The 25,886-nt window shown below is 43.2% G+C and overlaps 1 protein-coding gene across 1 annotated transcript in view; it reads left to right on the forward strand.

Moving 5' to 3' along the window:
• Positions 1 to 8,353: 8,353 nt before the first annotated feature.
• LAMC1 (laminin subunit gamma 1) overlaps positions 8,354 to 25,886 on the forward strand; it is a 145,716-nt gene continuing 128,183 nt past the window's right edge. Inside the window, exons 1-2 of the mRNA XM_054980341.1 lie at positions 8,354 to 8,380; positions 8,742 to 9,486. Coding sequence (XP_054836316.1) covers positions 8,354 to 8,380; positions 8,742 to 9,486 — 772 coding nt within the window. The remainder of the gene's footprint in view (positions 8,381 to 8,741; positions 9,487 to 25,886) is intronic.

The raw sequence follows: 25,886 nt of genomic DNA on the forward strand, positions 1-25,886 counted from the left end.
AAAAACTTCCTGTAAATTAAAAAGTAGCACATTAGGGGAATCTTTTCTAGCCAAGCCCTTTGCATGCTATGTTAGTTTTCCACTTATAGGAAATTATTAAGGGGGGGTGCTGTGAAAAAGTAATCCTTACCGTTCAACAGCATTCTGCCACTGCAGAATCCTGCTCCCTTATTCCATTTTAAAAAATTACAAGTCATTTTGAGAAATGGTGAAGGGAGGGCATGCCGTTTTTCTACTCCAAATCACTGTTTCAAGTAAGCATTCCCTTCACCCTGTTAGGGATAACAGGCTTATGCTTGCAACATATGACTGGAATGAAAAGTCACCAGGGGAGAAATTTGGAGCATAGAAATGATGAGTTGAGAAATGTGCCTTGTTCTCTCACTTCTCGGCTCTAAATTCCCTGCTCCTCAATTGGGTTCCTGGTTTGTTTGTTCTTTTGAATTAAGTTTGTTTTTTTTGAATTAAGTGTCCTATACATATTTTTGAATGTTATGTGTAGCTAGCCCCTCTACCTTACCAATTTATTGCTAATGGATACTACCAGATCTGCCTCAAGCACATACCAGCTCTTTTCTCACAGTATATTGTTTTTATTGTCCAAAACTGAAACGACTAAATTAAGGGTGGAAATGGTGACTCATAAAGAGTGCTTTAAAATCACTCATTTTGCCTACAAGAAATTCTATGACTAATTGTTTTTGATATTGCTATAATTTTATTTTGTTGTTTCTGGTAACTCCGGAGAAATCTGTTCAAGCCAACTGGAACTGCATTTCACCAATAAAACATTTTAAATTAAAACATTTCAAACAGAATTATCAAATATAACCATATGTAATGATATAGCCTTTTCTGTTCAATTTGGAAAGCTTTTAAAAGTCCTGGATAAACAGTAGCTAATTTATATAGTATGAGCAATGTCTCGCCAAAGTTAAGCACATTTTAAGCCCCATTAATTCCATGGGACTCATTAACCACCTGCTTGAATCAACAGGACTTAATTTGCTTGCCCTTGGCTGGCTCGTGCCCTTTGTTTCTCATTCGCCTCAACTTTAGCATTGGAAACAGACAGATACCTAGAAAAATGCCTATGCAATCTTCATTTTGTTGTGGTTTCTTTTAAGGTCACTTTCAGAACTTTATCTTCTGTTTCAGGCTATCTTTTTTGTAGAGATAGGCATGAACTGAAATACAAACCAAAGCTTGTCATGAACCAGGCTGGTTTGTGGTTCGCGAACTGGTGGTTTGTCAGAGCCCATTTCTGACAAACCGCCACAAACGTTAGACCTGTTCGTTTGATTCATTTTTCGGTTCATCACTGCAGACAGCCTGGTGCTGATCAATCAATTTCCTAGGCAACAGGGGGAGGAGCTTTCAGCAGACCTTCTGCTGCCCCAGAAATGATGTTTTCACAAACCAAACAAACCTGTTTGCAAACCAGGGCAAGTTCATGAAAGTTCATGATTCATGGTTCGTGAAACGCGACGAACCATGAATCACACAGTTCGGTATTTTCCCAATTCATGTCCATCTCTACTTTTTTGTCATTGCATAGATAACAGTAATCATCTGTCTTCAGTTCTTCAAAAAGTTTGAAGACGCACGCGTTTTCTAAAATAAGGGTTCCCTTAAGTTCTCTGAGGATGATGAATACAGATTGTTGGTCCCCTAATTGATGAGCAGGTGCAGGATTGGAAGGTGGTCACATGGAGCACCAAAACATTGGAACTCCTTCCCCAAGGATGTACATTTGGCCCTTGGCCCTTCTTACCTTTTGAAGACAGAGCTGTCAAGAGGCACTATAGGCCTAGGATTGCCAACTCTGACTTGAGAAATTCCTGGAGATTTGAGGGTGATGTCTGGGGATGGAGCTCAGCAGGAATATGGTGCCATAGAGTCTGCCCTCTGAAGCTGCTATTTCCTCCAGGAAAACTGATTTCTGTAGTCTGAAGATTAGTTGTAATACCGAGAGAACTACATGCCTCATCTGAGAAGTCGGTAACCCTATATGGGCTCCCAGACATGATTCCTTCCAGTTCCCTCCTCAAAGAATAATGGCTTGGACCTAGGGTTGCCAGGTCTCTGCTCAGTAGGTTGGAGGGGGAGTAAGGGAAAATGCCATTTTATTGACAATGTGATATCATTTCTGGGGCTTTCCAGAGAGTTTCCACTGAATTCTAGAGTGGTGTGATGTTACTGCTGAATTCAACCCAGAAAGGATGTCATGCACTGATGGTATGGCACCCCCATGTCCCGCTCCAGTCTTCCTTCTGGTACCAGCTTCTGGCTGCCAATTGTACTTGGACCTCATGATCTATCACTGGAGGGGGCTAAGGGTCACTAATCTTTCCTGTGTTCCCCTTCCCCTCAGCAGTCAATTATGATCCTAGAAAATTTTATGCCTGGTGTCACAACCCATATGAGGTTAGGAGGCTACCAGGAGTGGTCTCAATGATTCTGGGGCCTGAGCAAAAGTCCAGAATCAATACCACACTCCCACCAGGGCTCATTCTCCTGCTGGAGGTACCCCAGGCCCTAGGCGAGGCAGGTGGATGGGTGTGGCCACCGTTGAGCCAACTGTGGCCTGAGCCTGGAGAGGCTGCCTGAGCCTCAGGGGGGCCGGCACACATCACTGCCATGCCAGCTACCCAAGAGTCAAAGGTGGTGGGTGTCAGCTGGGCTGTCTTCACTTCCTGTTCTTTCCTCCTCTGCTGGAGGTTTGGGCTATAAGTGTCTGGGCCCCCCAGCTTGGGGCTCAGGACAGCTGCCCCAGATACCCATGTCTAAGACTGGCCTTGAAGACTGCAGAGGGGAAAGGGAAGGAAATGAACTGGCCTTTTCTGTCTTTTCTGCCAACTGAGCCCCATTGATGGAAGATCGTAGAAGATGGAGAGAATCACTCTCTTTCCCTTCCCCATTTGCGGCTCACCAACCCAGAAAGACTACTGATGCAGCGCAACCCTTGGAATAAACTTCTTTAGAATTAGAAAGACCTCTGTTGGAAGAGAATATGGGAAAGATTAAGAATCCTTGCATCTGCAGGATCCAATTCAGTAAGATGTAAGTTGATGTTAATGAATTATTAGGCTATTCGTGATATTTTTGTGCATGCTATGCCTTCCTTTTTCATTTCATGACTCACATTTGTACCCCACCCTTCCTACAAGGAGCTCAAAGCATGTATAGACCTCACTATTTTATTGTAACAGCCACCACCCTATGAAGTAGGCTGGGCCAAGAGGGAGGCTAGCCCAAGGTCATACTTCCTCTCTCCTCAGTAAAGGCACCACTGAATGTATAGCCAGCCACCAGATCCGTTTCCCTAAGGGTGACCAGGGCTCTCACAATTTTGTCCTCCTACCGTCTCGGTAGACCTGCAGAAAATGTGAAAACCATCATCTTTCCATGTGCCTTTTGGTTTGAATATAGTGGTTGTAGAGAAGATATTTTACTATTGGCTGATTTTGGATTTTAAGCAGGCTGAATTTTTAAAAATAGCATTCTGCTTCTTGTTTTTATTGTGCTGGTTGCTCTGATGACCTTTTATTTACTTTTTTGTATTTTATTGCGTGGGGTGTTTTTAACCATATTGTAAGCTGCATTACAAGCGCTATTGGAAAGCAGACTATATTTAAATAAATTAACACATAGCAATGGTATCATTCTCTTGGCATTACTTGGCGGGACAAACTGGCTTGTCAAGTGATTTATATGTGTACTGTGGGTTATCTTTATACATCCTTAGTTTGGTAGTTAACATCATTCTTTGCTAATACATGATGAGGGCCAGATCCTCAAAAGTGGACACAACAATTGTAAATCTGCCCTCAGTAATCCTCTTTGTCCCAAAATACATGGCATATTTTCAAAAACCAAAATTTGAAAGTAGGGGAAGATTTTGTTTTGTTTTAAAGGGATAGCTCTCTTGCAGCAGCTTGTAAGCTCAGTACGCGTCCAGTAGCAAGCCATGTGAATTTTTTCTGGCGATGCTTTTCTTTGGAAATTGTTCCTTTGCTTTCATGCTTGATCTATTTGCTGCACTCCCTCAAAGCCCAAGCCAGAAGATTGGCAGTAGTTCCCTATAAGCTGTTTGGAGGGAAGGAGAGAGCTGGATTTAGTTCCCCTTATACCCAGAACAGCTGATTAGTAGCCAGTGTGGTTACCGTGTCAGATTAGGATCTGGGAGGCCCAAGTTTGCATCCCCACTTTGCCATGGAAGCTTGCCAAGTGACCCTGGGCCAGTCCAAGCCTAACCTACCTCTCAGGGTTGTTTTGAGGATCAAATGGAGGGTAGAATGATGTTGTAAGCTCTTATGGGTCACTATTGGAGAGAAAAGCAAACAAATATTGCCTATTACCTGACTTGTGGTGTCCATGTATGAATATCAAAATGTAAATGAGACTGACATCCTTAAAACCCATGTATTTGACTGCCTGGTATATACACACAGGTGTTTTAAGGATGCATATGTTTGCTGAAGGAAAACCAGTGCACAAAGATATAACTACAGTTTTCATATTTGCGACATAAAGTGTAGAACTGAATGTACTGGCCAGTCACTAAAGTCAGGCAATATATAGCAACCATCTGAACTCCCATCTTTCTAAAATGAAAACATTTGGCCCAGACTTATTTCATGTGTGATTATTCCTGCGGATATACTTGTAATGTGCCACTGTGTATAAGAGCATTCAAATTGCCAGTTGGAAGCTTTTGCCTCATGTAAGGTAACTAAAGCGAAATTGACCGATTGCCTTCAGTTCCCACATCAATTAGGAACTCAATGATTGTTGGCTGAACAAAGGAATGCGTTGAAGTAAGCTTGCCTTTCCTCACTACAAGTCAGCCAGGCCTTACACAAGAGCAAGCCCAACCTTTATTTGCATTCCTGAATCTCAAATGGCCTAGGGAGATCCCATGGTGATAGCTGTCTCATTCTTAGGGCAATAAATCAGAAGCAGTCCCTGGTCCCTAGCTAGGACTGCAGGTCTGAGGCATGTCATAGCTGAGGACCTCAGACAACATAATGCCTAGGGGGATGGGGATGAGTTGATTAAGAATTGCAGAAAGGGAAATGTTTTATCTTTTCTCTGCTTCAGTTGCGTATACACTAATAATGTCAGAAGCAACCCAAGCCTCATGTTTATTATTAACTGTTTTTTTTTTTTAAAAAACCTTTTCTTTCCAAAAGCCTCCTGAGACACTGTCTGATCGGGAAGACAGAATACAAGAAACAAACTGAGATTCAACCTGAATGAATGAATTTATTTGCGGTCAGAGACCATAACAATGGCAATACATCCTTAGCAATCAATAGAATAGTTGAATCCAGCGTAAAAATTTAAAGGACATGGAAAAGTACATTTAGCATTTAAAATCTTATCTTAAAATGTATATAGTTCTCTGGGAACCACAGTAATTCTAATATTTAAAACACTGACATTAAAATAGTTAAAATCATGAAAAGAGCAAGACAGACTATGTATGGCTATGCTTTTTATTATGGAATTTAACCAAATGGAGACAGAATTTGGCTATTTGCCTGGAGATAGTTGGATTTTCATCAATTAGGAGTTTCTCCAGGCAGGCCTTATTTGCCTCTGCAATTGGTCTGTCTAAAAGTGGGGAAATAAACTTGTCCCTATAGACTTGATGGAAAGGACAGCAAAAGAACATATGAATAAGTGATTCCACTTCACCAATGGAGCAATGGCAGCGTCTGTCCTCGTATGGGATCTTTCTATATTTCCCTTCAATGACCATCGAAAGGATAACTTCACATCAGGCCAGGGTAAAAGCTCTTCTACAAGATGGGACATCCAAATGAGCGAGATATCTGGCCATACCCATAACATATCTAGATTCCCTAGGGGCCATAAAATGAGGAGATTGGGCTAAATCTCGTTGACAGTCTATGTCTCTCACCCTTTGTTTAACAAGACTTTTTGGCTGAATTCAACCTGTATATTAATGGCAGTTGCCAACATTCTGAGAGCAAGCCTAAGAGGATCTACTCAGAAGTACGTCCTATGCTACTCAGTGGGCTTCCTCCCAGGAAAGTGCCCTTAGGGTTGGAAGCTAGGCTGCATGCTCACATTGTAGAATATTGCACTGTCAATTGTAACTGGATTGTCTTATTTTCCCAAATCCAGTTGCAAATGATTGCTTATAGCATAATAGCAGCGTTATTTTACAGTGTGTAGATGTGGCCAAGCACAGAGAATTTGGGATGCGGAAAATAGCAGCAACCTTGATTAATAATGGCTGGGGTCAACAGAAGTAGGGAGCAGATATAGTCACATCAGAAAATGTACTGTGACTAGTAGCAGAGTTCTGTGAGAATATGCATCCCCCATCAATCATGTTCAGTACATGACTGTGATATCCATTTGGATCTCCTCCAGATCTAGGTGTGCACTGTAACACAGATGTATGTTGGATGACTATCTGCATCAGATCTGCACACACAGGGGCTTGCTCTGGTGACTGGTCAACCCCTGCAATGAATAATTTCTAATGAACTGTAGCATCTTTAACATGGTTTTAGAAAGTGCCAACAAGCTATAGCCAATTTATGGTGAGCTTTTCAAAACAAGAGACTAACACAAGCAGTTGGCCATTGCCTGCCTCTATATTGTGACCTCTGTCTTCCTTGGTAATCTCTCATCCAATTACTAACTAAAGCCAACTCTGCTTAGCTTCTGAGATCTGATGAGATCAGGCTAGCCTGTAACATTGGGAAATATTATGTGGAATATTTAATGATGCATTGCCAGAGACTCCTGATCTCTACTGGTATACAGTGCTCCAAAGCGAGTCACATAAAACACTAATGTAATTCTGAAATAAATCATTCCCTTGTCACACTTTGTTTCTTTTCTCTCTATCTGAACTCTCCTATCAAAATAATTTACCCCTTGGTGTTCAAGCTTCTTTCACTTGCTCCTTATTTGTTTTTGTTACACTGCCTCTCTCTTCCCTCTGCTCCATCCTTTGTCCCTCTCCACTTCTGAAATGTAAATTCTACATATCTTGGGGCAGCGAGCTGTCTGCTGGGCTTAGGAAATTCTGTACATTGCCCTGTACAAGTAACCTTTTGGAATGCTGATAGGTAATTACTATATTTCATTTCCAATTGACATAAAGTAAATATATCGGGCCATATGCTTACGATCACTCAGATGGCGTGAAATGAAAATGATATATTCTGTTCTCAGCTGTGTTACTTATCTTACCGGCCTACTCCTAAAGTACTAGGAAATTAATTACAGGAAATAACTCAGATGCATTTGAAAGCAGCTAAATCCTTCTAGCTTGTAAAAGTTTTTGGCTTTCATATTGGCAAGGTTTATTAAAAATCATATTGAAGCTCCTCTGGAGAGGCTTTTGGAAACAACTTGCATTGCAGTTAAAACTCTGTCTTAGCCTGTGACTAGTATTTTATTGACAGGCATTGGAGTAAGGACCAAATAATGCCGAGAGGTTGTCACAGAAGCAGATCTATTCTGGTCCAGCAGGAAATTCTCTGCTCCAAATCCACCAGGCCTAATATAAATAGGAGCAGCTGCCTGGATTCAGTACTGCAAGACCATATTCAACAGGGGTGGAAATTTGATTTCAGAGGGTTGGACCCAGACTGAATTTTCCAAGGGCAGAATGGAACTTTCCAGCCTGGCCCTTTCCACTGCAGCCCACAGAACTCCATAAGATGCTTCTCCCAGCGGAGAGGGGACCCTAAGGAACGACATGGTGGTTGCAGTGGGGAGGAGGAATAGGTGGAATTTGCCCATTTATTCTGGATCTAAACCAGAATCCTCATCTATACATGAAGGTAAAGGTGCAAGAACCAAGTCATTACTGACCCATGGGGGGACGTCGCATCATGACATTTTCTTCGCAAACTTTTTGTTATGGGATGGTTTGCCATTGCCTTCCCCAGTCATCTACTCTTTACCCCCAGGAAACTGGGTACTCATTTTACCAACCTCAGAAGGATGGAAGGCTGAGTCAACCTTGAGCTGGCTACCTGAACCCAGCTTCCACCAGGATTGAACTCAGGTCATGAGCAGAGCTTGAACTGCTAGAGGGTATTAAAATCCTAGCAAGTATTTAATGACATTGAACGTATGTGTCACATCTCCATGCACACTGCCACTCTAAACTGAGCTTAGAAGGGAGCACCTCTGTCTCTTAACCCCGCGGGAAATTTACTGATGATGGGCCCCGCGAGCCAGTCCCCTTCAGATTTGGCCGGAGAACCGTGACACCCCCCCCCCCCGCCCCATTCCCTTTGCAAATGAACAAGCGTGATAGAAAGGCGCACAAGCCGCAAACCCTTTGCCCGGTGACATGGGAATCAGGGCCATTCATTTCCAGGTAAGGGTGCAGATCCCAGTGGGATTGCCTTTCGAACAAGACACGTAGAGGGCTCGCATCGGAGTAAAGTCCTCTTGAATTCGCCGGGGCTTACTTGCAAGTAAAGACGCGGCGCACGCCAGAGTCACACGCTGTGCTAAACGCAAGCATTACAAGAACACCTTCCGGGAAGGCAGCCCAATCGAGTTAGATGGAGTTTACTTAGACAGGCTGCGATTGCCCCGTTTCGGAGAGCCCCGCAACTGATTGCAGCTCGTTTTTCAAACCATCCGCCCTGCGGCGTTGCAGGAAGCGGCGGCTCGGCTCGCCCCGTTCCCCCGGGGGCTCTTTTCCCACGGGGGCATTCCTCTCCCATTCAAAGCGTTCCAAGGAGGAAGAGGAGGAGGCTGCTTCGCCGAGGTCCCCAGCCGAGTCACTCGATCCCGGGCCGGCCCCCTCCTCCGCTGGAGGGCTGAGCATCCCAGCGTGCAACGCGGCGCCCCCACCCTTTCTGCAAAGCGGGCGGGCGGGTGTGTGTGTGCGCGCGGGTGTGTTGCACGCCTGGTTGTTGGAGGCGACTCTGCTCTTCCCGCGAGCAGCCGGGCCCGCCGCGTCCGCCTTCCCCGGATTGCTGCAGACGCGAGAGCAGGGAGCGGCCGCGGCAGGCTCTGTCCCTTCTTCGGCGGACATTCCTGCCTGGGGCTCGGGAAAGGAAGCGGGGCCGAGGAGGAGGAAGAGGATGAGCGGCCGGCTGCGCCTGGGGCTGCCCTGGCTGCTGCTGCTGCTGCTGCTGGCCGGGCTGTGCGGCGGCGCCATGGACGAGTGCGGGGACGAGCCGGGCCGGCGGCCCCAGCGCTGCATGCCCGAGTTCGTCAACGCGGCCTTCAACGCCACCGTGGTGGCCACCAACACGTGCGGCAGCCCGGCCGAGGAGTACTGCGTGCAGACTGGGGTCACCGGGGTCACCAAGTCGTGCCACCTGTGCGACGCCGCCCAGCCTCACCTGCAGCACGGCGCCGCCTTCCTCACCGACTACAACAACCAGGCCGACACCACCTGGTGGCAGAGCCAGACCATGCTGGCCGGCGTCCAGTACCCCAGCACCATCAACCTCACCCTGCACCTGGGTGAGTCCGCGAGCCGCAGCGGAGGGGGCGAGGTGGGAGGGCCTGGGGTGCCCCGCGGGGGGGGGTCTGATGAAGCCCCCCGGAGCCAGTGCTCGACCCCCCGAAGTCGGCCTTCTGGACAGACAAACTCCCCATTCCATCTGTATCTCAGGAAAGCTCATACCCTACACTCAGTATTGTTCGTTTTTGAGTGCTACTGGTCTCTTGTTCTTTTCTGCTCCCCAAAAGTTGGCTGATCTTCTGGCGCTGCATTTTTATTTTAGTGCATTTGGATCCTGCCCTTCCTTCAAAGAGCTTGTGATGATTTCAGCGGGATGGCCTTGTTGGGCTGCAGTAGAACAGTCGGATTGGAGTCCACTGGCGCCTTAGAGACCAACTAGATGTCCTATCTTTGAAGAGTCCAAGCTCCCTTTTTCAGTCCAGAGGCTCCTTAGAGATTTTGCAAGGGTGAAAATTTTTGAGTCAGAGCTCCCCGGAGTCTCTAAAGTTTATACCCTTGGAAAATCTTGTTGGTCTCTAAGGTGCCACTGGACTCAGATCCAGAGCTTGGGATGGTGTATGCGGTCTCCTTTCCCCATGTTAATCCTCACAACAAACCTGTGAGGTAAGCTAAGCCGAGAAGATGATGCTCCTGTTTGTTGCTCCTGTGACAGACCAGATCCGCTCATTGTATCTGATGAAGTAGCTACTGGTCCCCTCAACTTTACGCTGAAACAAAATCATATTAGTGTTTAGGGAAGGGTTGCCAACTCCAGGCTGGGCAATTCCTGGAGATTTGGGGATGGAGCCTGGAGGAAATGGGGTTTGGGGAGGGACCTCAGCAGGGTATAATACCATGGAGTTTCTCCAAGCTGCCATTTTTTCCAGGGAATCTGATCTCTGTGGCCTGGAGATTAGTTCTGGGAAATCAGCTACCACCTGTACGTTAGCAACTCTTATTTAAGGTGCTGCCAGACTCCTATTTATTTCTGTAGCAAGACTAATGTGGCTGCTTCTCTGGAATGACTAGTCTGAACACCAGAAGCCTGACTCCAAGCGTGAGACCTGCCTTGTTGGAGCCCAGATTCCCGCGATTCTTGTATGTCTGTCCCCATTTATCCTGCCCTTCCAGCATGGAGCTCAGGGTGCCATTCATGGTTGTTCCTCTCCATGTTTTCCTCATAACAACCCTGTGAGGTGGGTTGGGACGAGAAAGGGGGATTGCTCAAGATAGTAGAGTGGGTGACCTGCAGTTCCCTAGTTTTAGTCACAGTCATCTGACAAAAACGAACTCTTGTCCATGAAAGCTTGTGCGTGAATAAAATCTGATTAGTTTTTAAGGTGCCAGCCACTAAGCTCCCATTTAGTTGTACATTGACTGATTAATGTAGCTACCTCACTGAAATTATTACCAGTCTTGGTTTGGCACTCCTCTGTATCACACTTGCTCTCTGCGATTTGTTCTATCTGCGCTGATCTCTTTGGGGACTTTCCCATTGTTGAGAAATACATTTTAAGCTCCTCAGGGTAGGAGGGCCTGTCTTCTATTATCTGTGAAGTGCCATACAGATTGGTGGCATATGAGTAATAACTCCAAACCAGATTCTTCTGGAACCTTACAACCAGGGGTGAAGTAGTGGCTCTTTTGTATCCCCACCATCAGGTACTTCTGAGCTCTGCAAACGGGGGAGTTACATTTAGCTATTTTGGCCAGTGGTTGCTGACAGACGTTTCCTCCTTGAATTTGTCGAATCCCTTTTTGAAAGCTCCCTGAAGATAACGTTATCATCACATCTTGTGTCAGTGAGTTATGCACTGTCCCCTTGGATTCATGTCTGAAAACCTTTTCAGTCCCAGATGCATGGGTGTGCTGTAAGAAAATCACTCTGTGTATGCTCCAGAGATACTCTACTGTAGGTGTATAAAGCTCCAAGACTTTGGCTGTGTGCCTTGTAGCTTCATGATAGTAAAGAGTGGAAGGAGAGGCTTCTTCAGTTTCTCCTCTCACACCAAGTACAATGCTTTTCCGCTTAATGTTGAGAGCTAAGCCGGGGCTCAGGAAACTGTGGGCCTGAAATGTGGCATTGGCAGCAACAGGGCAACTTGTGTAGTAGGTAGTAAGTAGTGAAGAAAGAGGGTGCTCCTGAGCCATGTGTGCAATACATGGCCTGTCTGAGGAAAGCTGCCACTCTCCTGGCTTTCCACAAACTATGCAAAACTGAACTATTCAGGAGAGCTGTCAACCCAGATTATGGGGCTGTGTCATAAGAAGTAGCTCAAAGAGATGCATTGGTAGGATCAGGGACCATTGGTACTCGGTTGGGTACTGTCTGCTGATGCAGACATGCACCTACTTTGGGGGATCTTATAGAGGTTTGGGGATAAAAATATTTTGAATGAATAAATACAAAGAATGCCTATGTATCTTACTTGAAGTTCTCTCTAACCTGGATCTCTTGGCGCTATGTCTACATAGTAATTATGTGTAATCTTAGTTTGTTTTTTTTGTGACGCTCTTCCCCCTCCAAAGATAGACATCCAGTGCTACCCAGTACTGTGGGTGCTGGTTTGGCAGTTGTCCTTGTCCACTGCATTAATGGATGTGAGAACCCGGCAGTGGCTGAAGCAACCCAGATGCATTGACTCAGCAGCTGCTCTCCTAGTTCAGAGAGGGATTTGGGCATGTTACAACTTGCTTTGTCCGGTGGAAGAGACATTACTAGCATAAATGGCTGCCTTAGTTATTGCGACAACCGATTATTGCTCAATATCAGCAACTGTCCCTTGCTTATATAAAGGTCAATGCTCTGGGTTTAGCCCCACTGCCATATCTTTAAGGCTTGGAACTGACGTCAGTTCTTTGATTTGCAGTGATTTTCACAGCAGTTGGAGATTGTGCTGCTTGTCTCATTGTCACAGTTTGGGCTTGAGAGAGATGTGGCCTAGTGAGCCCATATGATTCCCGCTGATGTGCAGTGGTTCTTCCCGGTGTCACAGCTGTGGCCACTACAGTCACTCCCTTTCCCCAATAATACATTTCACTATGTCATCATTCTGTTTATTTTTGAGCAGTGGTTTGGGGTTTGTTCCAAAGTAGAATGGCACGGGTGCTTATATGTCCTGTACAATTACATATGTAGTATAGCAAAAATCCTCAATTCAAAAAGCTTTCTAGAAGCATCACAGCAAAATGGGATGGGCAGTGTACAGCGTTAGCAATGCTTCCAGCCCAACTCTATAAATTTTTGCTTTGAAGTTGGTCAGCCTTATTACACAACGCTGTTTTCTTGAACAACTTGAGGGCTGAGGAGTGAAACTTAAAAAAATGATTTTAATAATTGTTTTTGAAATGTGTGGTCCCTCCACAACTGCGTTGCTTTCAGAAAAGAGGGTGCTTCAGAGTCGGCATCACTTGCCTGTTTATCTGTCTCTACCTAAGGCCATACCTGTAGGCCTGGTTTCTTTCACCGTCTCCATGTATTTTGTAGTGAACTGGAACGTTATGCCTAATCTGGCGCTGTAGGTTTCCTTTTCCATGACTAGACAAAAGGCTTTCCTCTATCCCCTTTCCTCCCTTCATAATCCCATATTTAGTAATTACTTGCATATCTGGCCTTCGTATTTTTATTCTTGGATCATGAAATATGCTCTCTCTGGATGTGTTCCACAAAGGAATTGTCTTTTCCACGCCTCCCCCCCACCACAGTACATGCATTCTTCCTTTTCCCATACAAGGACTCTATTTCCTCTTCTCGCAGTCCTCTTATAAATGTGGAATGGATTTCTCCTTCTCAATCCCTCAGCGCAATCCTAAACACTCCGCCTGTTCACTTTGAGTGTTTAGTGAGAGGGTGTCTGTCTCTCTACGTGTATCTCCTAACAAGAACCATATCTACACTTTCTTGATGAGCTTGTAATATTTAACCTGGGGAAAAATTAGTGGACTGCAGCAGTCAAGGTTTAACAGGTCAGTGGATAACCAGAGTAGAAAAGTTTATAATAATACAAGGCTGTGGAAGCTTTAGGGGGGAGTAAAGTTATGGAAAATATGCACAGTACACAGTTACATGTTTCCTTTGTATATCTGGGAACTGAGAATAACCACTTCAAAGGAGTGTTTCTGTCTGAGAGTTAAATTGTTGCTTTGTGGTGGTCAAACATAATTTAAAAAGGTCGCAAAAGCAGCTCCACAGTTAATCCCCTCGCACACAAAGCTGAAAGAAAATAGGCCGGCTCCAAGAGGCAATAAATTGTGAAGGTTGATTTGTGCAGTATCTTAACAGGTTATTTCTCACTGGATTTGTCCTTTCTTTGGTTGCTTTGAACAGCCTGTGTGGCGGAGGAGGGATTTTGAAGTCAGTGCAACCTTCCCCCCCATGAAGCAGTTGCTTTAATAATGACTTTGTCATTTGGGACAATGCTTTTGACTCTTCCTAGCTGCAAATGATCGAATCCTTGCACACCTGTGAGGCGGTAGGTGTCAATTCTAAGATCTTTTGCATGAAATAGTAAACAGCAGTGAGTGTGGGGAAATTTTAATTTGTAGATTGCAGAGCTGCTGTTTTGACAACTGCACTTCTACTTTGGAAGAAGGATGATGCATAAATACTTGTTGTCTTGACTATAAAACAGGATAGGACCAAAGCTGTGAGTGGTACATCCCTGTATGTAAACATGGTTCAGATTTTTCAGTGAGGGAAATGGGGCACAAGCAATCAAGTGGAGCCTCTTTTTTTAATTTAATTGGGCCAGCACGATTCCATATTCGATGCATCTGACGAAGAGAGCTGTGGTTCTCGAAAGCTTATGCTACAATAAAGTTGGTTAGTTTGAAAGGTGCTACTGGACTCTGCAATATTCTGATCAGGTTTTCCTTGAATAAGAACTTTTAGAAGGAGTTACTCTTCTTCGTTGCAAGGAGGGGTGTACAAAAATAGCACCCCACTTCTCAATCACTGTTTTTATTTTAGTGTATTTGAGCTGTATCAAACTGTAATCGCTTGTTGCTTTATGAAATCTTGGTTTACCAGTTGGTCTCTCCTATTATCTTCATGTGGCATTGGGATAATGTAGAACTTCTTCAAGGTGATTAGAATCTCTAAAATGTCTTTCGTGTCAGTAGTAAGTGATTTATCCATGATTTGGAAAGCCCTTGAGGGGAGGAGAATAATGGAGTAATATTACTGAATGTCTGTGTTGAGCTAAAGAGGAAAATTAGTCTATCAATTTATGTAACGTAAAAAATGAAATCTTTGAAACTTTTAGATAATGTTTAGGGCTGGGGGTAGAGAAGACTCCATCCTTTTACCCTCTCTTTATTTTAAATGGTCGGTCATATATCTGATTTATAAAAGTGTGCAAGGACGCTGTATAAATGGGTGGAGGTACGAACTGCCTGAAGTATTTTTTTTGTGTGTTTGGAGAAACAAAGGTGTGTTTAGAACCTTGGTTCACCTTGTGCATTTTTTCCTGGTGTTAAGTTCAGTCGTTCCCTTTAGGTATTTTCGCATTATCATAGCTGTCTAAATGTGTCAGAGTGTGGCTCTCTGTATCTTCATGCCATGCATTAATTAATGTACTGTTTGATATTAAGGCCTTTGTGACTGGGCCATGATTCTTTCTTAGTTTTACTTGCTTTCAGGATGTTAGGCTGAGTCAGCAGGCAGTTGGATCCTGCTGAGGAGAGATTATTCTAGCAAATGCAGCTATTCTAACAAAAGCTGCCATCCGGTGTAGAAGTGGTAAAGCTGGTAAGATATTTACTGGAAAAGACTGAATTTGCATGCTTTTTCCAATTTGTTAAGAATTATTTGGAAAGGTGTCTCAATTTTTGAACTTTGGTTTAATACAAAGATGGCTCAGTCCATGGCTGAATCCACACATCCCAGCATAGCGCTAAACGGTCGGAACAATAGCATCTTCCTGGTGCAATTTCTGATGTCATCGCACCATGATTCCGCTCTCGTGGCACAATGATGTCAGAAATCACACCAGGAAGACACAATCGTTCCGACAGTTTAGCGCTATGTAGGGACGTGTGGGTTCAGCCTATGTGAGGTGCCCCATACCCATCTTCTTGCCGAGGTAAGCAGGAGATGTCTTGTTCCACAGTCATTTATTGTGATTAGATTGGAGAGAGTTCCAAGCAGAGCCTTCTCTGTTGTAGCTCCCACTTGGTTGAACTCCTTCCCCTGGGCAGCGCTTAGCATCTGCTGGTGTTAAAACATCTTTGTCAAACAGTGATATTTTTAGATGTCTTGAATATTTCTGTGAGTACTTTTAAATTGTTTTATTTTTAAATATTTCACAATTGAGGTATGGAAACTGTCTCAGTCTGGACCAATTAGATGTGTCTTTTTGCACTGTACTCTGTTGAGTAGGCGATTTTTATAGGAAACAGAGGTTTGGTGTCATGGTTGTTTAGTTGTGGATTTGTATTAGCTGTGGAATGTTAAAAGCTCAGAAGATGTGTTTTCAATATTTTTTAAAATGTGGTTTTTGAGTTTTTATGTGTCTTCCCGAATGTTGTGGAATTCTTTTTGTGAAGGGCAGAAGGGACTGCTTTATTCTCTGTCCACATCCATATAATCTTCAGCCTGAAAAGAATACAAATTGATTGTTTTGTAGGATATGAATAGCGGAGGCAGATCTCTTCTATATGGGCTTGGTGTAGTCTGGGAAAAGCTCTATTTGCTGGATTAATACTAGAGAAATTTTATAACGTTTACTTCTGAATTTTCTATCTAAGCTTAGTTCAGTTTGGAATTTGCAACCCACTGTTCATTAAAGCGGAATCATTCACAAGGCTGTTATGACGTTTGTTTTGAGGCCTGTGTGGGATGTAGTTGACCGAGGAGGCCCTTGTATTCTGAGTGGACAAGAACTCTTTTGAATTTAGAAAAAGCCATGATTAAAGTATGTATGATTTCACACATAGTGATAGAAAATGCATTGTGGAAACAGAATAAAAGCAGAAAACTGTGTGTGGGGGGTGTTGACATAATCCCCCCCCCACTACAATGCAAGATGCATCTGTCTCTTATCTTTTTCTTTACTACAAAGTGAGAGTATATTTGTCTGCTTTCTACAGAAAGTAAAATCAAAAGTCTAGGTCAGTGATGGCGAACCTTTTTGAGCTCGAGTGCCCAAACTGCAACACAAAACCAACTTATTTATTTCAAAGTGCCAGCACTGCAATTAAACCTGAATACTGAGGTTTTAGTTAAGAAAAAACAACTCATACAGTTGTCCCAACTAATTAACATCTCTCTCTCTCACTCTCACTCTCTCACTCTCACTCAAGAGCCACGAATGAAAGTAAAGCAAGTTAAATCAAAGCAGTTTGCCCTTCTTTAGACCAGCAGCCCTGCTTGCAAGCTCTCTCTCTCTCTCTCTCTCTCTCTCTCTCTCTCTCTCTCTCTCTCTCTCTCTCAGACCAGCAGCCCTGCTTGCAAGCGCTCTCGCTCGCTCGCTTGCTTGCTCAAGAGCCATGACTGAAAGTAAAGCAAGTTAAATCAAAGCAGCTTACTCTTCTTTAGAAAGCCAGCCCCAGCAGCCTCGCTGCTGCCTCTGCTTCCTGCTGCTAAAGAGACGGGCAGCAGGGAGGCAGCCTTGAGGAAAACGAATCGCGTGGGCAGGGCCAAAACCCATGTGATCTCTGCTCAGAGCTACTGGAACGCCGTTGCAGGCATTCCCCCTCCAAATGAGCCCTGGATTTAGCGATCAGTGACTTGGCTCGCGTGCCCACAGAGAGGGCTCTGCGAGCCAGCTGTGGCACACATGCCATAGGTTCGCCATCATTGGTCTAGGTCGTCTCACACAAAAGGCTTGATTTTACTTATGAAACTTACCATAATTTAAAAGAAAATCTTTGAAAAAGATATATCATCTGCCAAATACGTCTTTCACATTAAGCAACGTTCATAAGTGACATCACTAGTGCACAAGAGACATGGTGGTGGATTTTAGCTTCATGTGCAAAAACTGAGCAAATTCCTGCTTTTTATTCACAGCATAGTATGAGCATCAGAATAATGGTAGCATGTTGCTTATCTTTTGTTTTGGGAAAAGACCCTTTTCCTGTGCAGTTGCTCAGAGCCCTCCAGTAGTTTCTTCAGAACACTGGAGTTAGCTGCTTCTGAATGGGTTCTTTGTTGGGCTATCTGTGCTTGGACTGTTGCACTGAAGTCTAGGGTAGAGAGAATGTAGCTACACAGTAAAGCAGGCATCAGGAAAGGAAGGCTTAGCTGGGCTGCTGAGTTTTGTTCTTTCCTTGTTTCTAACCCTGCTTGGAACCCTGTTTGACCATTGGCTAGCCAGTTAAAGAAAACTGCTACCAGTCAATCATTAATAGTCCACCTGGCATACATGTTCTCTCATTTTCTCTCTCACGCAGTTAGAGTGAGCCAGAGCATCCATCTACCGAAGTCACTATTTTCTGCTCTGACCAGTAGCAGCATCTCTTAAGAGTCTCAGAGGTACTGGTAAAGTATGTTGCATAAGGGGTGGTGTGGATAAGTCTCTCTTTTTTATTTCCATGCATAACAACAGGTTATTTTCCTCTTGTATACCTTTTGACTAGGTTACATAATTTTATCAAAATCTTTCATATTAAAAGAACTATATGAACGTTCTACATACTGAAGGTTGTTTTAAAATGAGTGGTAGTTTGTGCAGTTGGCTTAAGAGTTTTGACTGAAACCTCTTCCATATGGTTTTATTACATTTTACCTCTTTTTTTTTTCATTCTGTTCGGGACAGCATATGTGGTATCTTGAACCAAAAACGAAACTTGCCCTAGTAATAAACCCACACAGATAAGTTGGAAGAAGTATGATTTGCTCTAGGGTTTTGTAAAGGAAACTACAATCCTATTGAGCTCTATGAAAATAGAATAACTTTGTCATTCCCTAGCAGAATCAATTACTATAATAAAATGACAGGAACACAGGTGATCTGGGTAGAAGAAGTTACTGCTTAGGAGGGCTTACAGCAGCCTTTTGAGTTATGTCTGCAGGTTACTAGCTTAATCTTTCCTTTGCTATTCAGCTTGTGATTGGAGCTCTGTTAATCCTTTGTGCCTTAAAAGAACCTTCCTTTGTGATGTTTCCGTGCCAGGAAGTAGTTCTTTCACACCACAGGTGACCAGATGGTGAGTGGTTATAAAGCCTGAGATTCATCTGTGTAGCAGTCTCGTCCAACAGAAGTTGAGCGGAGCCGGAAAGTTTCTGGAAAAATACTTGACCAAGCCACCGCATGTGTTTCTATAAGGAGGCCCGTTACATGATTTCAGAATTGTAGCCTTAGAGGGTAGAAGATACAGTAGATGCTGACAAAGATATAAATCAATTTGACCAGCAGCACTACAGCCGTGATAACTTTTTTTTTTGAGTGATACAATAAAATTTGGGGATGCGGATGCTGGAGTAGTGTACTCTGTACTGGCTAAGTGCTGTAATAAAGTAATCTATGTAAATCTAGTGTACTGGTGAAAAGGTGAAACTGTGGATCAGGACATCCTTAGTTCGCATCTAATCTAACAATTAAGTGACCTTACGCAAGTCACTTTCTCTCTGCCTCCATCACTGGAGGGTAATTGACCTCTGTTCTACTACATTACTGGAATGCCATAAGGATTACGAGGAGACTGTATTTTGAAAGCTGTTAGAATTGCCATCTTCTAGGTGGGGCCTGGTGTTCTTCTGGAATTACAACTAATATCCAAACTACAGAGATCCGTTCCCTTGTGAGAAATGGTACTTTGGAGGGTGGGCTTTGTAGCAGTACGTCCCCATTGAGTTCCCTCCATCCCCCAGACTCCATCTTCATCAGGCACCACCCCCTAATTTTCAGGAATTTTTCCAAGCTGGAGTTGGCAACCTTAAATGCTGTATAAACGTTAAATTGTAGTATTTTGTGTTGACAGATTCCCCCCCCCACCTTATACTTTTTATGTGAATGCATGTAACCCAATGTAAAAAATGAGAAAAAAGTTTAAATTAACTTTAAAAGTGTCAGTCTGTAACCGTGTGCATTGATTTCCAAAGCTGAGCAGCCTATAGCATCACTGTATTGTCTAAGAAATACTAATTTAGAATCTCCAAATATTTAGTGAGCGTTATTTTGACAAGTCATCATGGGTGTTTATTACAATAAAAGACTTCCTCTTCTTAAAAGTCACAGGTGCTGGGACATGATAGTTCTCTCTTATGCTATTAGAACTGAGGAGCTGTCAATTTTAACTTATATATTGCCTCTGTCATGAGGGGTTAACTTGGCTGTAAATCACTTGTGTAGGAATCTTGAAATATAAGCGCTTCAGCAGGGTGTGAATCTTTTTCTTTAAATAAATGAGTTGACTGTAAGGTAATGGTACAGGACTAAAAATGGTTGTCAACTGTGGGCTGTGAGTTATTAAACTAACCTCTTCCTATTTAGTGTGTTTGTGTTTCTTTGGTCTATGGGAAGCCATTTTCTGTCCTGAAAATAAATTGCAGGCCTGCAGCCAAAAATAGGCCTCTCAAAAATATGTTCATTTTAGTTCTCCTATTTTTCAACCCATATTCATATTGCCCCTGTTTTACATCCTCCTGCTATCCCTTCTGGTTAATCTTATCCACTTTCTGTCAGTCTTCTGGACAACACTGTCTCTTTGCCTAGTTTTCTTTGGCCTGCCCCTACTTCTCTAGGCTCTTCTGGCCTTCTGTTAGTAATGAACAGTTCCACCACCGCAAACAAACTGCCACAAACAAACTAAAACAATATTTTAAAAAATCTTTATACATTGCAATATAGTTCTCTACATCGCTACATGGATTTGTATCTTTTGTTGTTAATTTACAAATTTGCTTGGTTCTCTTGCTGTAGAGCCAAGCCTGTTTGTAACATTTTATAGTAGTAGTATAATGGAAAGGCAGTTTAAGGATAAAGAAGAAGAGGGGGGCATGACTAGAAATCTTGACAAAGGGCAAGGATTAGACATAATTAATGGGCTAATTATGGCCAAGAAACTTGGCATTTCATATGCTAGATATTTCCACATATGCCCGTTGTCTTTTGATGTGTCTCCACAGCAATGAGGTTTAGCAACTTACTTTGACAGTAAAAAACTTAGCTTTAGGGAGGGTTTGTGGTTAAGTGATAGAGCATTTGCTTAGCACGCAGAGGGCCCTAGATTCAGTTCCCAGCATCTCCAGGTAAAAAAGGATCAGTTAGTAAGTGATGTGAAAGACTGCTGCCAGGGACTCTGGAGGGCTACTGCTTAGTCCTGAGTAGACAGTACTATGAGCCTTGATGAACGAGTAGTTCGGTTCAGTATAAGACAGCTTCATGTGTTCATATGTAGCTGCTGTAGCACAGTAGTTAAGTAGTTCGGCGGCAAATCAGCACTCTATTGGTTTGAATCCCACTACTGCCATGAGCTCAGTAGGTGGCCTCGGGCAAGCCACTCGTCTCAGCCCCAGCTCCCCAGCTGTATTGTGGGGATAATAAAAACACTAACTTGTTCACTGCTCTGGGTGAGGCACTAATCTGTCTAGAAGAGCGGTATATAAGTGGTTATTGTTGTTGTTGTTGTATTGTCGAAGGCTTTCACGGCCGGAGAACGATGGTTGTTGTGGGTTTTCCGGGCTGTATTGCTGTGGTCTTGGCATTGTAGTTCCTGACGTTTCGCCAGCAGCTGTGGCTGGCATCTTCAGAGGTGTAGCACCAAAAGACAGAGATCTCTCAGTGACACTGAGAGTGACACTGAGAGATCTCTGTCTTTTGGTGCTACACCTCTGAAGATGCCAGCCACAGCTGCTGGTGAAACGTCAGGAACTACAATGCCAAGACCACGGCAATACAGCCCGGAAAACCCACAACAACCGTTGTTGTTGTTGTTGTTGTTGTTGTTATAAGCGCAGTTGTTGTTATTATGTGTGGTTTTTATTGAATAAAAAATCTGCTTGCTATGGTATTCTTCCAACGTAGAAACGGCACACAAGAAACAACTGACTTGAGTACAGAAAAGTGAGCTATTTAGCCATGACATCAACTTCTGTGCTTTAATGGGAGCTGTCTGTAATCATTCTTTTAATAGAGTTTTTGTTTTATGCACCCAAGAAGTGAAGATTAAACTATCTGGAAGAAATCTCTCTCAATTGAGAACAGTGACTCTAACTGTAAAATTTGTCAGGAAATCCTTTGGAGACTTTGTTCAATCAAGGTCTGGGAATAGCTTGCTGAACACTTCAGTGACTTCACTGAGGTATTTGTGGAGCCCTGAGGGGACTCTATTTTAGTTAGTCTCACAAAGGCTTGATTTACATTTTGCAGGTTTCAACTTGAGTAGTTAAGAGAACCTTTTTTAAAAAAGCCCAGCAGTTGTTCAGCTCAGCTATATAAAGTTGCTGTAAAGCTCTTTATCTCAGTCTTATACTCTTTAAACTCTCAGATTTTTCTCCAGTTCCTTTCTCCTTGCATCCCTTTCCTGGAGCACTGGTGCCTGTGTGAGAGACACTTGGGAATACTATACATGGCTGAGCATTTATTTTAAGGAATGGAAGGGGTTGGAGCCTGTGTGGCATTTTGCTGTACAAAATAGCTGCTATTTGTGGTCTTGGACAGACTCGCCATGGAAGGATTTCTTCTTGGTACTGGCGCTTTCTAGCAGTTGTGCAGCTTTTTGTAGTATTTATTTCTTGTCATTTCTTAATGCATTGTCACTGCGTAAGAGGATTTGGTTGGGGTGGGGGTTGGAGTTGGTATACCCAATGTGTCCCTTCATGGGTGCAGCCGGAAAGGCTCAGTTCACACATGGTGCTAAACTATGGTTTGCATGAACTGTAGTTCAAAACCTAAGCAATGATTAGCACTTCCATATATGGAAACTGTTGGATGTGAGTTGGATCCCACATTCTGTTTCCACTAACATGAGAGTATTTCTCCTGGTGGGTAGGGGGCAATTTTAGCTGATTGTCCTTCCTAACTGCAGGCTTCCACAGTGTGTCTGGTCCTGATCCTCTTGGGCAGGTTTGCAGGGGGGTGGGGGTGGAATCTGAGCAAAGGAAGTTCTTTTCCATAAGCAGAGCTCTGTTAGCAGAATGTAGGGTCCAACCTTAAGATTTAGAACAGTTTGTCTGCTTTCATTTTTCAGCTGTATTTCAGTGGTGTGGTGCCTCCAGAGGCAGAGTAGTGACTAGCTATGGTTTGTCAAATCAGGCCATGCCAGACTTCAGTTAGCACAAACCAGAGCTTGCAGGCCAACTTCACATCATGGTCTCTAATTGTAGTTTGCTGGTCAGTTGCAAACCATGTTTATTTTTTTCCAATTCATATGTCTCAATAAACTGCAGCTGCAGCTAAGTTTCCTTTTTATCATAATATTTGAAGACAGTAGCACTACATTGAATCGATGAGCGATGTGTATGGGATTGCATTCTGCTTCCTTTTTTATGTTGATAGTCTAAATTGGTGGTGGGAAATCTATCAGTTTTCTTCCGATTCTCTAGTCCCCTTGATGGGATTATTACTTGCCACAGCTGAGTAGCTTTTTACAAACTTGACTTCAGAAAATGGTCTCAAATTTAGATTAACTTGCAAAGAATGTTTAAAAAAGCCTAGCTCCCATGACTGGCACTCACTTTTCTTTTTAAAAGCATGAGAAGCCCGGCTACACTTGGTATATTGTGTAGCAAAACTGATTAGATTGCAGCAAGGGTTTGAGAGCTGGTGTGGTATAGTGGTTAGAATGTTGGACTAAGGTCTGGGAGACTGAGGTTTGAATCTTCCCTCTGCCATGCAAGGCTGCTAGGTGACCTTGCGCCAATCACATACTCTCAGCCTAACCTAACCTGCCTCAGAGGGTTGTGGTTAGGATGTAAGCCACTTTGGCTCCCCATTGGGGAGAAGGGCAGCATATCAATTAAATAAACAAACTATGTGAAAGCCTGGAACTCCTCCCAGGTTTGTTCAGGTTGAACTGAACTTTGGTTTGGCGATCTGTCTGAAGTATGCCTAAGTTGAGCTGTGCTGTCTTGGCCTAAGTAGATTTGTGCCTGAAATGAGATTTGTGCTGAGGGGCTCTTGGTTCACATTTCCCTCTTTTCCCCGCAGTGCTTCTCTAGCTGTCATGATTTAAATGTGGATCCAGCTCATATCCAGAGTATGTTAGCAGTGTGTGGGGGGCTATAAAAATTCTACAGGAAAACCTGAATTCTGTGATCAGTGTAAATTTTGCCAATGTGCCTCTATTTCCTTGTGCTGCTAGTAGCTACCTGATTGATCTACTTAAGATTTCTTTAATTGTACACCTCTAAAATGTGTTAAATCTGCATCCTTATGTATATGGACAGAACATTAATTCTCTAGGTGAAACACTTCACAGCCACCATCTTAAGAGGCATTCAGTCCCCATTGCATGAGTTGAATGCTGTGATTTTAGTACGTGTTAGTACTAAAGGGCTCACTCTCTCTTCTCTGCCTCAGCTGCACCTCTTAGGCTGCCACCTATTGGCTACCTCCCCCACCCTTAAAGTAGCTGGCCTGGCATCAACTTTGCCATTGTAGCTCCCACGTTGTAGGCTGGTTTCTGAGGAGCTGAGGGGACTGCCATCTCTAGAAGTTTTCGGGAGGTGCTGCAGGGCTTTTAGTGGGATAACACGGAGGACATTTTTGACGAGAGATGGGTTTATGTGGGGCTTTGTTTTGTATGTTTTAAATTGTGATGATTTACATTGTGATTTGTAAGCGCCATTGAACCACAAGGGAAGGTGGCACACAAATATTTTAATAATTAAAAATAAGCTGTTTGAATGAAATTTATTCTCTTCAAAATTGGTCAAAAATTTAATTGGATTTATTTATTGACTACATATCGCAGCCCCTATTTTTGTTGTTGTTCATTTTGAAAAAATCTACTTCTGCTGGATTTTGAGAGAAGGAATGAATCCTGGTCATTGGAAATCTTATACAAGGACTTCTCTGCCTTCTGAGATTCTCTGCATACACACACATTGTCAAGCCTGTGTCTTCCACCTTTAAGGGATAGGTATTCTGTTCTGTTGATGTTCTGTTCTTATTCAGTATCCTCTTCCTGCTTTTTCTATTTTTGCAGGAGTGATAACTAGTGATAACACTATCTAGGGATAGTGTTGTACAAATGTGAATGGCAGTCTGTTCATTTCCATGTGAACTCTATATAGATTCTAGATTGGAGCATAATTTTAATATAGTGGTTCTTTTATGACACTGCAGACCAGAGCTCTTGGTGAAGTGTCTGCCTGCTGCGACCTCAGACATGATTCCGTTTGTTCTTTCACTGGTTTCCTTTTAAAGTTCAAGTTATAATTCTACATAATCAGCCATGGCATGAGAAATTACCTGATATCAGCACTGATGCTGTTTGGTCACTGATGGGGCTCAGAACAACTCTGGAATAGTTTTGTTTGGTGCCTCTCTGCCCTCCCCCAAGTATTCTCTGCAAGCATGAGTTAACTAGTTAAATGGCATTACACGAATTGCTGCTTCACTGCTTTTTAAGCAGGCTGGTTATACACACATCTGTACATATGCACAGCTACTTTCTCACACCCTAAGTAGTATTTTTTTTCTCACATGTTTAGCCGCTCTCCTTTATGCTCCTCTAGGATGACGTACTGGCACATGTTTAGTGTGTGAACGTTTAGCTTGTTGGATAAATAGAATGGTGACTTTTGGAATACTTTTTGAGGATTTTAAGTGTCAGAAAACCAGCTGTGATAATGAGCAAAAAAACCCCTATGCTGATGTTCCAAATCAAACCAGATATCTAACTAACCTTATCTACACATTACCGGTGCAAAAAAAATGTTATTTGTAATACCATTTTTTTATTTTAACATCTATTTTGTTTACGGGGGGAAGCAGAAAGCTTCATCTGTTTGTTTTAAAATATCTTGAGCTTTTTTCCAGTAAATCAAATATCAGCACCCTTGTTTTATTGACTTAAAAAGTTAGTATAGCATAGTGGCTGAGAGAATGAACTAGGAACCAAGAAACTCCCAGTTCAAATCTCACCTCTACCATGAACTTAATAGGTGACTTTCAGCAAGCCCTCTCAGCCTGAACAACATGGGGATAATAACTTTCAAGGATGCTGTGAGACATACCATAAGATAATGCATCTGGTTCTCAGAAGCAGTATACAGATACTAATTTCGAGAACACCAACTTTGATTGAATGCAAAGATGAGTTGGGGCCACGTTGACTTTCCTGTGTGAATGAAGTAGACATACAGTAACTATTCTCTTGTCCTGCTATTTCTCAATGTCCACCTCTTTCCCAAGAGCGCAACCATATTTACTCCTTTGTATGCTTTTGCCACAGACAGGAATTTTCAAATTCTTTTGGAAGAAGCTCAGGATTTAGGTTAGCAGGGCATTCATTGGAGGGAATGGCACAA

This window comes from Eublepharis macularius, chromosome 5 (genome assembly GCF_028583425.1).
Source record: "Eublepharis macularius isolate TG4126 chromosome 5, MPM_Emac_v1.0, whole genome shotgun sequence".
Classification (NCBI taxonomy): Eukaryota; Metazoa; Chordata; class Lepidosauria; order Squamata; family Eublepharidae; genus Eublepharis; species Eublepharis macularius.